General features: G+C 59.0%; 2 protein-coding genes across 4 annotated transcripts in view; one reads left to right on the top strand and one right to left on the bottom strand.

The window, feature by feature from the left end:
- Window positions 1–9,652: 9,652 nt before the first annotated feature.
- FZD9 (frizzled class receptor 9) lies at window positions 9,653–12,065 on the top strand. The gene has a single exon (XM_045875550.3). It carries the CDS (start codon window positions 9,830–9,832, stop codon window positions 11,624–11,626), a length of 1,797 nt encoding a protein of 598 aa, XP_045731506.1. The 5' UTR covers window positions 9,653–9,829; the 3' UTR covers window positions 11,627–12,065.
- A 1,373-nt stretch (window positions 12,066–13,438) lies between these two features.
- The window catches only part of BAZ1B (bromodomain adjacent to zinc finger domain 1B), a 73,978-nt gene continuing 70,029 nt past the window's right edge, over window positions 13,439–17,387 (bottom strand). For 2 of the 3 annotated variants that reach the window (XM_045875549.3, XM_064593130.1), the window contains one exon: window positions 15,917–16,958. The gene's annotated coding sequence lies outside the window, so the exon portion shown is untranslated. Of the gene's footprint in view, window positions 13,836–15,916; window positions 16,959–17,387 lie in introns of those variants that run through there. The other variant, XM_064593129.1, reaches the window with a different exon arrangement.

Raw genomic sequence — 17,387 nt, 5'->3', positions numbered from 1 at the left:
ATTCTCTCTCCCTCTGCCCTTCCTCCCACTTGTGCACCCTCTCTCTCTCTCTCGGGTAAATAAATCTTTTTTTTAAAAGTATTATAAGGGGCGCCTTCGGCACAGGTCATGATCCCGGGGTCCTGGGATCGAGCCCCGCATCGGGCTCCCTGCTCGGCGGGAGGCCTGCTTCTCCCTCTCCCACTCCCCCTGCTTGTGTTCCCTCTCTCGCTGTGTCTCTCTGTCAAGTAAATAAAATCTTTAAAAAAGTATTATAAGTAAACAAAAGACATTTTACTCACTTGCAAGAAGGCCCCTGAGTCCACATCGAGGGTCTGGATGGACACATCGCCCACTGCTGGCCGGGGACCCTTTAGAGAGGGGGATGGGAGCACATGAAGATTTTCACTTTCTTTTTAACGTTTTTTATTTATTTATTAGTAATCTCCACACCCAACGTGGGGCTCAAATTCATGACCCCAAGATCAAGAGTCACACGTTCCCCCCACCGACTGAGCCAGCCACGCACCCCCCATCTCACTTTTTATTATAAACTCCTGTCTACTCTAAAGTTTGAGCAGAGCATGATGCTAGTTTTTTTCTTAATATGTGTGATTATAAACTATATACATTATATTTCTTTCTCTTTAAAAAGAGTAAATCAGTAAGCAATAGTGATGAAGAGTCCACAGTCAGCGAAGGGATTGTCCTGAGCAAAGATGCGGCCCCAGCCCAGAGGTTGGGGCGCGTGTTTGGGGGCCCGCCAGGGGCATGAGGGCTGGGACCCTGGGCTCCATGAATGGGAGGTGGGCTCCAGCTGGGAAGCTGAACACTGAGCCCAGGACAAGGCCTTGCTCACTAGGCTGGGCCTTTTGGATCTGACCCTACAGAAAGTGGGAGCCAGTGAAGACACGGGAGCAGAGTAGATGTGGTATGTCACAAAGATCTAGTCTGTCCTTGAGGGAGGCCACCGAGGGTCAGGAGACAGGGGAGGGTGCCCCTGGCTGTGGGTGGATTCAGGGAGATTTCTCACCTGCAGGGGACCACGGAAGGCCTGCAGGGCTCTCCTCTCCCTCCTTTCCAGGAGAAAGCTCCAGCCCCGGGGGGCTGTGCGCCTGGAGGAGCCGTCCCAGCAGCCCCAGAGCACCAGCCCAGCAGCCCAGGGATGATGCACAGATTGCCTCAGATGACAGCTGCCGGGCACGGTTGGCGTCCAGGCCGCTGAATCCAGAAACCACGTTCTGAACCATCTTTCGACGTGGCCGCGTGGGGCCTGGAGGCCACCAAGATTCACTTGCCGTCTGCCCTGGGTCAGCGCCTGCAGAAATGGTAGCACAGGCCCCAGAAGAAGACATTCGGGAAGGGGGTCTCCTGTGCTTCGCGTGGAATCACACTCCCCTCGCCTCTCCCCAGCGCACACCTGGGAAGGGCCAGGACCGGGCAAGAACCAGGAGGCACCGGGTGGGAGGGATGTGCCCCCTCCCTGTGCTGCAGCCCTTCGTGGGAGTGACAGGAGGACAGGGCCTGTCTGGTGGCATGACCTAGGCCTCAGTCTCCTCATCTGTCAAATGGGGCCAACAAGGTCATGGGTATGAAAGGGCTTCACAGGACACAGGGAGCGTTAGGACAGGAATCTGAAAGCACTGGAGCCTGGAAGGGGAGGCGGTCTGGGCCTTGAAGAGGTGGGAGGCCCTCCCTGGGCTTTGGTGGGGGTGCCAGGGCTGGGGGCGATGTCCACACCTTTCCCCCCCACAGTCCACCCCCAGCTGAGGGGGGACATGGTCTGGAGTGGTGGCTAAAGGTCGTGCCTCGGCATCTGACAGGCCTTGTTAGGCTTCTGTCCTCACAGCTGGTGTGGCCCAGAGCCAGGCCCCTGCGTGGGCCGCAGGCCGGCCTGGGGCGGGGCAGGAGAATGGGTCCAGAACACGCTCCTGACCATCAGGCCTGGAGCCTCCCCAGGCAGGGGCGGCGGAGGGGTGAGGTGAGCCCCTTGGCCAGGGCCCGCTTGCCCAGCAGGCAGGTGACTGGCCCTGGGAGAAGCCCCAGACAGCCCCCCACAGCCCCGCAGACAGCAGCCTCAGAGAGGGTGGGGGTCCCGGGCCCCGGGCTGGGGGGTGTGAGGCCCGAGACCCCCGGCTCCGCGGGGCATGGGGGCGGTGCGGAGGCAGTGGAGGCAGCAGAGGCCAGGCTGGGGCCTCCTTCCTCCCCGCTCGGCAGCTGAGGTTACTTTTTTTCCCCTCCGCTGCTGCTGGATTTCCCTCGGAGCTGGACCACTAAGCAGCAGGTTCCAACGTCAACGAAACAGGAGCTCGAGCTGCCGTACAAAAGCGCTTTCAGTAGCGGCCGGCGCCTCCGGGCCGGTCCTGGCCGCTGGGTGGCTACAGCGGACCCAGCCCGCCTAGGGGCTGGACACCGGCCGGGGGCTCCCTGGAGGTGGGGCGTCCCTTTGCCCCGACCCCCCGGCACTCGCAGACGTCACGCCCCTTCCCGGCAGCAACCGCAGAGTCCCGCACAGAAAGGGCCTGCTTCCTGCTGGTAGTTCCGCAACCCCCCGCCTCAAATGCCTTCCTCCTTCCCTTGGCCCGGAGAAAGCACTCACGCGCGTGTCACCTCTTTGGATCCTGGCCTGCCCCCAGCAGAGCCCACGCTTGTCCTTTGCCCCCATAGCACTCAGCACAGACCGAGTAACGGACACCCTCCCTTAAAACCATCCTGGGCTCCCCATTGCCCGAGGGTAAATCTCCGCCTCCACTATGACCCGGACCCCCCCCCCCCCAACCCCCGGCAGGCTGCCTCCTTTTTCCCTCCAAAGCTTTTGCAAAGGCTGTGCCCTCTGTCTAGAACACCTTTCCTTCTCTTCTCCCTGGCCTCCACTTGGCTTTGAGACCCAGCTCGCGCATCCTTCTGACACCCACCCCAGGGGGCGGGGAAACTCCTGTAATCACAGATGTCAGCTGACGACTCCCGCTGCCCGGGAACAACCCGAGGGCAGGCTCCCAGTCTGGCTCGTCCTGTGTCCCCAGCGTCTAGCCCAGTCTGTGCTGTGCGCAAATGGAGGTGCTCAGTGGAGGCTTGCTACCAAAAATTCCTATAAAATCACATTAACATTCCACTTATACAAACTAAATGCAAACTGCACTATACTGACCGCAGTCCATCACCTGGGGAGGGGGGAGAAGGTACAAGACAACTTTTGGGGATGAAGAATATATTCATTAGTTTTATTTTTCTTTTTCAAGATTTTATTTATTTGACAGAGAGAGAGCGACAGCAGGAACACAAGCAGGGGGAGTGGGAGAAGGCGAAGCAGGCTTCCCGCCGAGCAGGGAGCCCGATGCGGGGCTCGATCCCAGGACCCCGAGATCATGACCTGAGCCAAAGGCAGATGTTTAACGACTGAGCCACCCAGGTGCCCCAGTATTAGTTTTCAATCCTGGCACTGTTGCTTGCCCTTAGGTCAGTAGCTTGAACTCTCTCTAGGCCCGTTTCCTCACCTAAAAATTCAAATAAATAATAACAAGCTTGTAAGATGTTAAGAGGACTAAATAAAATGTAAATTAATACCTAATAAAAGATACTTATCTTTAAGCTCATTTTGCACTATACTGGCCAATTATATATATAGCAGTCACATATGTACCAGTTATTAATATTTTAATATGTGATTTCCAAGTAAGACATTTGCATTTTAACCAGAAGATAGTCATTATCTGCATCAATTGTGGTGATGATTTCACAAGTATATCCGTATGTCAAAACTCATCAAATTGTACACTTTATGGGAACTGTACATCAATAATGTACCTCAATGATGCTATAAAAAAATTCACACAGGGCGCCTGGGTGGTTCAGTTGGTTAAGCGGCTGCCTTCAGCTCAGGTCATGATCCTGGAGTCCCGGGATCGAGTCCCACATAGGGCTCCCTGCTCGGCAGGGAGTCTGCTTCTCCCTCTGACCCTCCCAACCCTACACCCTCTCATGTGCTCTCTCTCTCAGTCTCTCTCAAATAAATAAATAAATAAAATCTTTAAAAAAAAAATTCACACATCCATTGATCCATCGTTCTCAGACTATGCCATAAAAATAAAAACACAAGTACATTCAGGAGTTGACAAACATTTTCTGTAAAGAACCAAACAGTACAAGTTGTACAAGTTTTCCATTTTGTGGCCCATGTGGTTTCGGTCACAACTACTCATCTCTGCCATTGTCGCTCAAAGACCATAGACTCCATGTCAACCAGTGAGCATGGTTTAGTTCCAATAAAACTTTATTTACAAAAACAGGCAGCAGGCCAGATTTGGCCTGTGGACCACAGTTTGCAGACCCTGAATATAGATACATATACTCATGGATCTCCATGGTAATAGGAATCATAATAGAAATCACCTAAATGCCTACCTAAAGGGGATTAGCTGAATAGTTTATAATAGTTCCACACTGTGGGAATCAGAGTGACAATTAAAAAGAATGGGTTGGATCCTGTGTGTTGACATGGAAAGACATTCGTGACAGATTTTTTGTTTCAACTATGGTGAGAATTTAAAAATATACAGAAAAGTTGGGGCACCTGGGTGGCTCAGTTGTTAAGTGTCTGCCTTCGGCTCAGGTCATGATCCCCAGGTCCTGGGATCAAGCCCCACATCGGGCTCCCTGCTCAGCGGGAAGCCTGCTTCTCCCTCTCCCACTCCCCCTGCTTGTGTTCCCTCTCTTGCTGTGTCTCTCTCTGTCAAATAAATAAATAAAATCTTTTAAAAAAAAATAAAAATAAAAATATACAGAAAAGTTTAACCAAATTTATAGTGAACACCTGAATGCTCACCATGTAGATTCTAAAATTAACATTTTGCTACACTGATTTTAATCATCTATCCATCCATCTATCCATGATAGATTTTTAGGTAAGAGAAATGAAGTGTAAAAATGTACGATATTGGGGCACCTGGGTGGCTCAGTCGGTTGAGCACCCGACTCTTGATTTTGGCTCAGGCCATGATCTCAGGGTCATGAGATTGAGCCCCCTGATGGGCTCTGCACTGAGCGTGGAGCCTGCTTGAGATTCTCTCTCTCCCTCTGCCCCTTCCCCCCACCCCACTCTCTCATTCTTTCTCTCTCTCTCTCTCCAAAAAAAGTACAATATTAATTCCATTTTAGTAAAACAGAAACAAGAAAAGACTGCACTGTGTGTGTTTGCAAAGTCTAGGAGAAAGTATCAAAAACTTTTTAAGATTTTATTTATTTATTTGACAGAGAGAGAGAGCACAAGCAGGGGCCGCAGCAGAGGGAGAAAACAGACTCCCCGCCCAGCAGGGAGCCCGATGCGGGGCTCGATCCCAGGACTCTGGATCCTGACCTGAGTTGAAGGCAGACGCTTAATGACTGAGCCACCCAGGCGCCCAAGAGGTGCCCAAACTCTTAATGCTGATTCCCTGAGGGCCGGGTTTGTAAGGAGAGGCGGACAGATCATCTTATTTCTCTCCTCACCTCTAATGCTGACTAGTTGTGAACACTGGAAATGCCCTAACAAGGAATTTTAAAAACTCTTCTTTAGAATAGAACAGTCTCGTCCAGCCCTTGACATCGCATCGCCATCAAGGGAAACTGAGTCAAAGGGTTCAAGTTTTGGGGAGGTGAGCCCATTCCCGGAGCCCCCCCAATGAGCATGTCAGCCAGTCCTGCCCCATGCACGGGGGTGTGTGCACACACAGGAGCATCCAGGCCCCTGCGTGTCCCCGCAGATGCTTACACTGACCTCCCCCTGCCTCCCCGTCCCAGCGCACCCACCTCCTTCTGCCCAGGAGCAGGTGCATCAGTGTGTCTGCCAGGTCCTCCGGCACCAGCGACAGCCCTCCTGCAGGGTGTCCTGGGCACCTGGAGAAGGTGCGGCCTGAGCCTGCTTCCCCACACAAACACCTCTGTGCTCCAGGCTCCAGTCACTACTCTTCCCCACCCTCAGGCCCCACTGGCATTCAGGCTCTTCCAGAAAGATCTACGGCCCCCTCCTCATCACGGCGTGTTTTTCACTCAACAAACATTTATGGGAGCTTGCTCCAGGCCAGGTGCCCAAGACACCCGGGGGCTTCCAGGCTTGTGGGGAAGACAGGCACAGGTGTGGTGGCCCCAGGGCACAGAGGCGGGCACCAGGGCCATCAGGCAGGGCATCATCCTGGAGGAGGCAGTATCTGGGCCGAGGGGGAGGGCAGCAAGTGTGCACTGGGGGGTGACAAGTTGCCACAGTCAGGGAGGACGTGGTAAGAAGGGCCTCTGGGAGTGCAAGCCAGGGAGACAAGAGGGTTGGGGGGGGACGAGAGGGAAGGGGTGTCCCTTCCCATGTGCGCAGGGCCCCCAGGAAGGGAGGCCTCTCCGGGGAGGAGCCGAGAGGGGGGTTCTACGACCACCTCGCCCCTGTCTCTGGCCCCTCTGCCCAGTGAAGCAGGAATGGGGGGTGGGCACTGATGGTAATCCCCGTCCTCCTGGTCCATCGGCTCCCTTTCAGCGAGCCCACGGGTATTGTTCTGCCTTTGTAAAGATGGAGATCGAGTGACAAAGCCGGGTGGGTGGGCAGGCGGCCCAAGAGGCCTCTTCTCTCCAAGCAGCATCTGCATGGGGGAGGGGTCCTTCCACACCCCCCACCTTTGGCTTCCCAGGAGCAGCTGTTGCCATGGTGACAGGCCTGGCATCCCCCAGCTCCTGGGGCGCCCTCCCCACTGCCACTGACAGAGGAAGGGCCCCCAGACTCCTCTGCGCCCTGCTGGGGGGCAGGGGCACAAAAACCCTGGCTCCGGGCCCAGTGTGGGTAGCAGGAAGCCTCCACTGTCCTCAGCCTCTGCCCCCGGCTGCCCACAGAGGGGCTCCTCTGGAGCCCCCACCTCCAATGGACACCCTGACGTGGGGCCCCGCTATCATTCATGCACCTTTGCCTCCGGGGGGCCAGATGCACAGAGAACTAAAATGTCGCCATGGTCCTCCAGCGGCTGCTGGTATTGGGGTGGAGCAGGGGGTGGAGGGAGGGCTAAGAGTTCCCGAATGAACAGGGAGGGGACAGTGGGTGGGCAAGGACCCTGGGGCCCGGGAGCAGAGCCTCCAGCCCCATCCAGGAGAGCTGGGGGGCGGCACCTGGGAGGTGATGCCGGAGGCTGGTGTACCCAGCAGAGCAAAGGGGAGAGCCTCCCGGGCTGGGGAGATTGAAGGCATGAGGGAGGGACGTGGCATGGTGTTCTCAACGGGGCGGGGGGAGTCATGGCAGGAGATGAAGAGGCGGGCTAGGGGCTATGGCTGGAAGGCCATCTGCTGTCGTCCTCAGGAGCATGAGCTTCACCCTGGGCAACGGGAAGCTGCCTCGGGCATTCTGCGAAACTGTTATCCCTGACCACAGGGTCAAGGTGGGGTCCTTTTTTGCAAGATACCCGACCTCCTTGGGAAGTTCAGGATCTTGCAGCCATACCTCTCGAGGCTCAGGTGGGCTGAGTGTGGACGAGGCGCTGGGCACCGGGCTGCACGCACCTCCACGGATGCCCAATCTCGTGGGGCCTCTCAGCACGAGGCTGGGTGCACGCCCGTGACAGAGCACGCCCCTTTCCTTCTCCCTTCCCCACCTCAGCATGGCTCCGGGGGCGCTCAGCGCATCACCCTGAGTCCCCACCACGGGGCAGGTACCCTTCCTCTGGTGGTGGGCAGCCTCATGCTGGGAAAGAGCCTGGAGGCTCACCCTGACCCTGTGGAGCTGTGTAATCCTAGCAAATATCTTGAGTTTTCTGAGCCTCAATTTCTCTTCTGTAAAATGATTACAGATTTCCTTTGCAGAACTGTTATGAGGGTTAGAAAGGTCACGATGGGAAGTGCCTGGCCCAGGGTCTGCGTGGTTCATGGGACGTTCTGGGTCCATCTCCTAGACCCCTGCAGGGCAGGCTTCTCCCTCGGCCCCTCGTGCTCGAAGCACCCTGAGCTGCAGCTAGGGCGTCTGGACCTGTGGAGTCTGAGTCTGGGTCTTCCTCACCCTTCCGGGGGTGAGGGCAGACGTGAGGAGGGTAATGAGGTGGACTCCCAAGGTATCTGTGAGGTCCCTCTGCTCTGCAGGCACAGGAAGGAGAATAGGGCTCTCCGGAGGCTGTTGGGGTGGTGGCTGCAGGCTCCCTGGCCAGAGAGGACCCCCCAGGGAAAGCCCTATGCCCAGGGAGCTCAGGGGAGGGGAGGGGAGGGGAAGGGTGTCCAAATGAAGTCCTCCAAATACTGTATGATTTCGCTTACACGTGGAATCTAAAGACAAAACTCATAGATACAAAGAAGAGATTGGGAGGGGTGGGCAAAATGGGTGAAGGGGGCCAAGAGGTACAAACTTCCAGTAACAAGTAAGTCCAGGGGACGCCTGTACAGGCTGCTGACTGCAGTCAGTAACGTGGTATTGGACGTTTGAAAGTTGCTGAGTGAATCTTGGAAGTTCTCATCACAAGTGAAAACAAATGTGTAACTGTGTACGCTGACAGATGGTGATGAGACTTACCTGGTGATTATTTCCCAGTGTATACAAATACCCAGTCATGTTGTGCACCGGAAACTAATGTTACATGTCAATTGCACTTTGATTGAAAAAGCCAAGTCCCGGGGCACCTGGCCGGCTCAATTTGGTGGCGTCTGCAGCTCCTGATCTTGTTGTTGTGAGTTTGAGCCCCACCCTGGGTGTAGAGATTACCTAAAAATTAAAAAATAAATAAAAATCTTTAAAAAAATAAATAAAAAATAAAAAGCCGAGTCCTTCAGCCCTGAGGGAAGCACTTCCTAAGTGCCTCTCAAAGGTGTCAAGGTGGCATTCTAGAGAGCGGAGCCTCCCAGCGATACAGTGACACCGCGTGGCCCCCACTCCCCCCAGAGGAGTACAGCAACCTTATGGACCGAGCATAGGGGTGGGGGCGTGGGGGGAAACACCTGGCTGGCTCAGTCGGTAAAGCAAGTGACCCTTGACCCTGGGGTTTCAAGTTCGAGTATGGGGTCCGGACTCGGTCACAGATGCAACACTTAATAGCTCCGTGCCCTTGGGTATGTCACTCCTCTCTGAGCCTCGGGTTCCCCACCTGGATTGCGGAGAAGAGACAACGAGGTCATGTTGTGCAGTGTGACCGATAAGCAGGACGCATGCAACAAATGAGTTGCTTGTTTTCACGAGACTGTCTGCCCGTTTTGTAGGAAAGGAAACAGAGGCCGAGGGAGAAGAGCCCGAAGTCGCATACAACTGGTGAAGTCGCAGGCTGCACTTGAACTGTCACGGAGTACAAGTCCGAGGCTTCGCAACGCGTGGAGGACTCAAAAATGGGTCTGCCGCCTGGGGTAAAGAGAGGCGACCGGGGATGAAGGGCAGAAGAATCTTCCGGCGGTCTTGTCGCGGGGAGCGTGGGGCAACAAGGGAAGGGGAAGCACCGAGGGTGAGCGCTCCGGCCCCGGGCGCACCTGCACCCCGCGCCGGCGGATCGCGCCCACGCGGATGCCGCGGCGCGGCGGGGAGACGCGGCGCCTTTAAAGCCCGGCGGGGGGAGGGGCGTGCCCGGCGCGCGGAGGGCCCGCCCCTGGGCGTGTCCGCCCGGCGCCCCGCCCCGAGGTTTGTAGCGGCGGCCCCGGGAGGCGGCGCCGGCTCTGGCTCCGCGGCCGCTCGAGTGGCAGCGGCGGCGGCCGCTCGGCGGGCTCGGCGCCTCCTCTCCCTCGGGCGGCTTCCCTGCGCGCTGCCGGGGCGCCCGAACGCACGCGGGCGGCTGGGCGATGGCCCGCGCCCCGCGACGTGGCGGGCGGGCACGGGGGCGCCGGACGGCGCGGCCCGAGTGAGCCGGGGCCGCCCTCCCGCCCTCGGCCGGGGCCGCCCGGGATGGCCGTGCCGCCGCTCCGCCGGGCGCTGCTGCTGTGGCAGCTGCTGGCGGCGGGCGGCGCGGCGCTGGAGATCGGCCGTTTCGACCCGGAGCGCGGGCGCGGGCCGGCGCCCTGCCAGGCGGTGGAGATCCCCATGTGCCGCGGCATCGGCTACAACCTGACCCGCATGCCCAACCTGCTGGGCCACACGTCGCAGGGCGAGGCGGCCGCGGAGCTGGCCGAGTTCGCGCCGCTCGTGCAGTACGGCTGCCACAGCCACCTGCGCTTCTTCCTGTGCTCGCTGTACGCGCCCATGTGCACCGACCAGGTCTCGACGCCCATCCCCGCCTGCCGGCCCATGTGCGAGCAGGCGCGCCTGCGCTGCGCGCCCATCATGGAGCAGTTCAACTTCGGCTGGCCCGACTCGCTGGACTGCGCCCGGCTGCCCACGCGCAACGACCCGCACGCGCTCTGCATGGAGGCGCCCGAGAACGCCACGGCCGGCCCCGCCGAGCCCCACAAGGGCCTGGGCATGCTGCCCGTGGCGCCCCGGCCCGCGCGGCCCCCCGGCGACCCCGCCTCGGGCCCGGGGGGAGGCGGCGGCGGCGGCGGCGGCGGCGGCACCTGCGAGAACCCGGAGAAGTTCCAGTACGTGGAGAAGAGCCGCTCGTGCGCGCCGCGCTGCGGGCCCGGCGTCGAGGTGTTCTGGTCGCGGCGCGACAAGGACTTCGCGCTCGTCTGGATGGCCGTGTGGTCGGCGCTGTGCTTCTTCTCCACGGCCTTCACCGTGCTCACCTTCCTGCTGGAGCCCCACCGCTTCCAGTACCCCGAGCGCCCCATCATCTTCCTGTCCATGTGCTACAACGTCTACTCGCTGGCCTTCCTCATCCGCGCGGTGGCCGGCGCCCAGAGCGTGGCCTGCGACCAGGAGGCGGGCGCGCTCTACGTGATCCAGGAGGGGCTGGAGAACACGGGCTGCACCCTCGTCTTCCTGCTGCTCTACTACTTCGGCATGGCCAGCTCGCTGTGGTGGGTGGTGCTGACCCTCACCTGGTTCCTGGCGGCCGGCAAGAAGTGGGGCCACGAGGCCATCGAGGCCCATGGCAGCTACTTCCACATGGCGGCCTGGGGGCTGCCGGCCCTCAAGACCATCGTCATCCTGACGCTGCGCAAGGTGGCCGGGGACGAGCTCACGGGGCTCTGCTACGTGGCCAGCATGGATGCGGCTGCACTGACGGGCTTCGTGCTGGTGCCCCTCTCCTGCTACCTGGTGCTGGGCACCAGCTTCCTCCTGACGGGCTTCGTGGCCCTCTTCCACATCCGCAAGATCATGAAGACAGGCGGCACCAACACGGAGAAGCTGGAGAAGCTCATGGTCAAGATTGGGGTCTTCTCCATCCTCTACACGGTGCCTGCCACCTGCGTCATCGTGTGCTACGTCTATGAACGCCTCAACATGGACTTCTGGCGCCTTCGGGCCACAGAGCAGCCCTGCTCGGCAGCCAGCATGCCCGGCGGCCGGAGGGACTGCTCGCTGCCAGGGGGCTCGGTGCCCACCGTGGCTGTCTTCATGCTCAAAATCTTCATGTCGCTGGTGGTGGGCATCACCAGCGGCGTCTGGGTATGGAGCTCCAAGACTTTCCAGACCTGGCAGAGCCTGTGCCACCGCAAGATGGGAGCTGGCCGGGCCCGGGCAAAGGCCTGCCGGGCGCCCGGGGGCTACGGCCGTGGCACCCACTGCCACTACAAGGCCCCCACCGTGGTCTTGCACATGACTAAGACGGACCCTTCTCTGGAGAACCCCACGCACCTCTAGGGACACAGGCCTGCGCGGGGCGGCTGTTGCCCCCTCCCGGCCCCCCCTCCGGAGGAGACAGCTGACTAGCAGCTGCCCAGCTGTCAAGGTCAGGCAAGTGAGTGCGAGGGGCCGAGGACCAGGGCGGGGAGGCTCTCCTGCCACCTCGATTGCCGGGACCCAGTGAGGCTCACTCCCCTGCGGCCTAGTGCAGGGGGTGGGCCTGGCCAGGTCCCCACGGGGTCCTGGGGGAGCATGCGGCGAGGAGGAGGGGCAGAAGAGGGCGTGGTCCAGCAGGGAGTTTATTTAATGATGTAATTTATTGTTTGAGTTTCTCTGGAAGCTGTGACTGGAATAAACCCCCCCGTGTGGCACCGCCGAGTCCTCTGTGGGCCGAGAAGGGGGAAGGTAGGAGGGTGGGGGCCCTGCGGGAGTCTCCCTGGTGGGCAGAGCGGGGTGGGTGCTGGCCTCATGCGCCGGCCCCCGATCTCTGGCTCCCCCCCGCCCCCCGGTCAGGAGGGCGTCCCTGGGGAGCAGCTGTTTCTGCAGAGGTCCCTGCGTGTGCGTGTGCGTGTTTTCCCCTCTCGCCTGTCTTTGCTCCTTTGCCTGAGTCCTGAGCTCCCGCTTCGCAAAGTGTGCCTGGGATGCCGGCCGGGCCGCTCCAGGAATCCCTGGAAGGACACCCGTGGCCTTGGGGACTCTAGCCTGTCTGGGGGGTGTGGGTAGGACTGCTTTCTTCACTCGTATGGGAAGTGAGGGCGCCGACCTGTCTCCAAGTTTCCCTTCGAGCCTTAGGACCTGCTCCTGCTGTCTCGGGTGGGCGTGTCCCGCTGTCCCTTCCCGGGGCCTGAGGGCTGAGGCTGGAGTGACTGTCCTCATTGCCTGCCAGGAATGCCGGCGTCCACCTCACTCCCTGGGGTCCTAGTCAGGGCACCCCACCTCCTCCCCTCAGCAATCTGGGGGGAGTGGAGATGGGGCCGGACTGGTATGTGGGCATCTTGGCAGCCCAGACAGGGGACATGGGGAGCCCTGGAGTCTAGTGGGAACTGGGCCCCCAGCTCCGAAGGCTGTGGAAGGATTTGCGGTGTGGAGAGCTGCGGTGAGAAATGGGGCAGGTGCAGGGGAGTGCCCACGGCTGCTCCAGGGCACCTTGCACACTCGTGTGCCAGGGCCCAGGACAAGGTACGTGTGTATGTGCGCGCCGGGGAAGCCCAAGGCCGCGGGGACCTGCGCCATCTCTGCCCACTGTTAAGGAGTGTGTGGCCCTCCCACGGAGACCCCATCAACTTGGGCTGGGGGTGGGGGCTCAGACCCCAGAGGCCCATGTTGGCCTCTGCTCCGGCCACTGTGACTTCAGCCAGGTGAGGGCCTGCGCCACTGGCCCTGGGTGCATGATGCGCAGAGCCAGCACTCAGTGTCACTGCCAGGAGGCCCCAAGGGTCCAGCCTCGCCTCAGAGCCTCGGGGGGGCCCAGGGTCGACTGCTTCCTATCAGCAGTAGGGCTGAGTTCCCAAAGCCAGGGCCTCTCGGGCCGAGCTCTGTGCCCTGCACCAACCAGCGGTCTCAGCGGGCGAGAAAGACACCAACTGAAGATCAAACAGGCGGTGTCAAGTTCCCATTGGGAGCTGAGCAGAGTTGAGGACTGTCCTTCCCCGCAAGGACCGCCCCGCCCCCCGGGGGAGCTCTGCAGCCAGCCACCTGTGCTCATGCATTTCCTGCACGGCCTGTCCCCCCAGCCCCCCCAGCCCCCCCAAAGCCTTTCCCCTCAGGGAGCACACAGGAAGGCCCCTGGCCTTTTTCAGTCGGTGAAGCCAAGTGACCCTGACACCTTGTCACTCCCCCCGTGAGGGTCCTTGACTGAGAGATTGCGCTTGTTGAAGGTGACGGGGGCCCGGGTCGGAAGGGGGCGGGGCGGGGGCAGGGGCTGCATTGAGCTGCGCTCAGGGCAGGGGCGGTGGGAGCAAAAGGAGAGGATTCTGGAGACTGGGGAAGAGAAAGGCAGGTGACATGTGTATGGGCAAAGGATGGAGGAGACGCTGAGCATCAGGAGTGGCACCAGTCCACCCCTGTCCCTTGCCAGGCAGTGGTCAGGGAGGGGCGCAGTCAGCTAGGTCCCGCCAGGTGGAAACAAGATTTGAGCTTCCAGAACAACTGGGAGGGGAGAGGTGGGTGGTGAGGGGCTCTGCCGGTGGCTTCTCAGCACTGGGGGACACCAGAAAAGTCCCAGACCCTGGGGGAGAAGGAAGAAGGAAACATTTATTAGAGACCTTTTCCAGAAGCCTTCCACTTGACCCTTCTCTCCCCATTTCACAGACAGGGAAAGTGTGGAGAGCTTGCTGGCTGGAGATCACACACGGCCAGGCAGCCTGCGGCCTCCAGAGCCTTTGTGACTTCCGCCACACCACGGATTCCATCGGGACGGCAGGTGTTAGAACCTAGGGCGGGTTCGTCCAGAGAAACCCCTCCCTCAGCGGGGCCTCCCCGCCCCCCAAAGGAAATTCCAGAACCCAACACCTGCTGGCCTGTGCCCGGGGTGCCCCCGGCCCCGGCGGCACATCTGTGCGCTGCTCACGTCCACGCGGGCTCCGCTCCTCCGCGGCTGAGCTTGTGCATGGGAAGCCTGAGGCCAGGGAACTTTTTAGCCCTGACCTCGGTGTTAGGTCCGAGGAAACGGCTCGAAGTTCCCAAGTTCCCAGGAGTCCGCGGTCAGACGGAGCAGGTCCCCGGAAGGGGTGTCAGTACCTGCTCTGCCTGCCTGCTCTTGGCCGCAGCCTGGCGAAAGGCCCCGGGCCTGGGCAGTCCTAGAAGCATCTTGCAATCCGGGCCCTCTCCTCCTGCCCGGCTTGGGATTCTCAGTGCCCTGCGTAAGGACGCCCTGGCTCCCGGGCAATGCAGGCCCCGGCTCACTGCCACCGCTGACCAATTTCCAGAGCCTCCCCAGAGCCCGGGTCTGAGGAGGCGGCAGCGCAGGCAGGGCTAGAGGGAGGGCTCCGCTGAATCCCAGGAGTGGTGCCTGTCCTCGGGAGAAAGTTCTCGTTCCTGTTTGCAGGCGTCAGCCCAAGTCCGGTGGCTCCCCTAAGGTCCCACCCTTGGCGGGGAGGCCGATGGTTTAACAAGACCAGGGTGCATGCCCGCGGGCGCCACCCTCAGGTACCCGAAGAAACCCACTGGGGAACATGACTTCACGGACGTGGCCGGGCCCCCGTGTCCGGCTGTGACCGTCTAGGAAATGCTCGGAGGTCGTACAGTTCCCTTGCCCAGAGCCGGAGCGCTGGCCACATTGGGGCGGACCTCCGGGCAGGCGGCTCCCCACCCCACCCCAGGCCCACACTCAGCAAGGCCACAGAGCAGCTGGGGCAGAACCCGCACCCAGGGCTCCAGGTTCTCCTCAGATTTCTTCCCGTTTCAATCACTGCCGCCCCGGGTTCGGGTGGTCTGGGAGCCGAAGTTCCCTCTCGGTAGATGGGACCACACCGTGGGCTCTGCAACGTCTCTGGGTTCTGTAAGCGGGTGGCCACCTGGCAGTGACCTACTCCGATCAAGCACTCGGACTTTACAAACTGCCAGCATAAAACCCACGAAGGCGGAAGTAAGGCTGGCCGTGTGGTGGAATTGCCAAAGCACAGTACGTGGGAATTCATTGTTTTCACTCTTTTTGTGCTACATGTTCGAAATTTTCCTTGAGGTGTTTTAAAACGCCAGGAGTTGCCCCAAAAGTAAGTCCTCAAGCACTATACAAATTCCCACAGTGAAGCCTTTAAGAATATTTTCCCCGAATTCCTAGAATTCTAATGAAAACTTGGAGGGAGAGAGGGGGCTTAGGGCCAAGGCCAGGAGAAGCTGAAGGTCACACTTCAGGGATCCTCTTGCTCCTGAAGGACACCTGCCCCCAACAGCAGTACCAGCACTCAGGACCCTGCACGATCCTCTCCCTCCCCCAAGAGCACAAAGAAAGATTCGCCAGAACCGTTTCTTCTTTATAAACACAAGTACATAATGTTTATTTGAAATTCCAATTTATTACAAGTTTACCCTTTAATGGGGCCCTTCCTCCTTAAAGACAATAAAAAAAAAAAAACAACAGTTCAGGTGTCACTGAAGTGGGAACACAGGATTCTGTGAACAAGACCAGACTGGCTCTAGGGTACGAGGCAGGGCATGGTGTTGGTGGCCGGGACTCTGGAACCAGAGCGGCAGTGCTAAGCCCGAAGCTGGGGGAGAAGGGACAGTAAACCTATCCAGCAGCCACTGGAGCAAATCCCCAGTCTCCGGGCAGGGCAGGCGGGCGCGAGACAGGACCACACCTAGAAGTTCCGTATTAAGAGGCTTTATTCTCAAGTTCTAGGAGCTGCAATCCCCTGGTGGACAAGTTTTCCCTTAACTTAAATAGGTACAGAAGAGCTGAGGTGCTCACATTTTCTAAATTCAAAGCTGACAGAAAAGAAAATTAAACCCTGTCTTGCATTTTTATCAAAATCTGCCATAAAAGGGAGAGAAGACGACGAGGTTCTGCCTAACTAGAACTACGAGGGCCAGACTCCGCCCCCTGCCCCGCACGGACACGGACCCCTGCGAGATTCCGGGAGCTCGGCGTCTGCGTCTGCGTCCGAGGCCAGAACAGGCTCGGGAGCAGGGAGGAGGGAGGAGAGAGGAGGCGGCTGGAGATGGAGGCGGCAGAAACGGCCGCCAGGGCAGGCAGAGGGACGTGCCCGACCCCGCCAGGTCCCACCGCTTGCCCTGCTGAGCCTCCAACCCCGCTTCTCTGGAGGCAAGAGGATGGGCTGAGGGAGGCGACGGGGCAAAGTAAAGCAAACACGTTCTCATATAAACTGTACTGTACATGTGCCAAAGCAAGATGACAGAAGTATTTTACAAGATGTTCTTTATACAATACCACTGCTGAAACAAGCAACTTTTAATAACTAGAAAAGTCAATTTAAAAAAATTAAACATTTAAATTCTTCCTGCTTTTCTTCTGCTCCCCCAAGAGCTTGTGTCTGGTATGTGGGTGGGCTGGGCTCCAACACCCCTCTGGCCAGATCCATCCAAGTAAAGGTTATATGCATGATTATAAGCAGGACTCCAGTCTCTAAGTGAAGTGCCTTAGGTTCTTTGTGGGTTTTGTAGGGGGTTTTTTGTTGTTTTTTTTTTTTTTCAGTTTTTTTGTTTTTGATTTGGAAGGGGTGAGGTGGGGCGGGAGAGGGGAGAGAGCGGTCACAAAGAAGGGGAGGGGTATTCAGGAATGGCTCCAGGACATGTCCTTTTACTCGGCCAAGAGCAACTCAAAAGAGCACGAGGGTCTCGTGATGCTGGTGAACACAGAATGCGGTATGGCCCTCACTGCTACCATCACCTGGGGGAGAGGCAGGGAGAGACCGAGGACAGGCTTCAAGGAATGAGACTGGGTGTAAATGGAGAGTAAAAAAGTCAACACCGCCTCCCCACTGGCCTGATCACCCCGATCCTTCCATGTAACACAGTAATCCCTCCCCTGGAGACCAGAGGCTTGGCACCGTCGTGGTGGCCAAAGCGGGAGGGGCCGCAGGAAAGAAAGTTAAAGGACGGGGGCCCACGAGAAAGCTACACCCTTGGCCTCTCCCTGGAAACACTCAGCAGGGTTGAGGCCGCCTACCGCCCACGGTACCTCTAGGCAGAGACCACCAGCCCAGGAGTAGGCTCTCCAAGGAGCTCTGCTGCTTAGGGCCCTCTGGAGAGCTGGGCAAGGCAGCACAAGCTTGGGATGACGGGCATTTCTGGACTCCCTGTGATCTCCTCCCTTCCA

The sequence above is a fragment of the Mirounga angustirostris genome, unplaced genomic scaffold (genome assembly GCF_029215605.1).
Source record: "Mirounga angustirostris isolate CCGP_5_RB_7025 unplaced genomic scaffold, mMirAng1.0.hap1 SCAF_5, whole genome shotgun sequence".
Classification (NCBI taxonomy): Eukaryota; Metazoa; Chordata; class Mammalia; order Carnivora; family Phocidae; genus Mirounga; species Mirounga angustirostris.
This window is presented reverse-complemented; position numbering and strand designations above follow the sequence as displayed.

Coding starts and splice junctions, on each gene's coding strand:
- FZD9 (XM_045875550.3), top strand. CDS start 9,830: ATGGCCGTGCCGCCGCTCCGCCGGGCGCTGCTGCTGTGGCAGCTGCTG.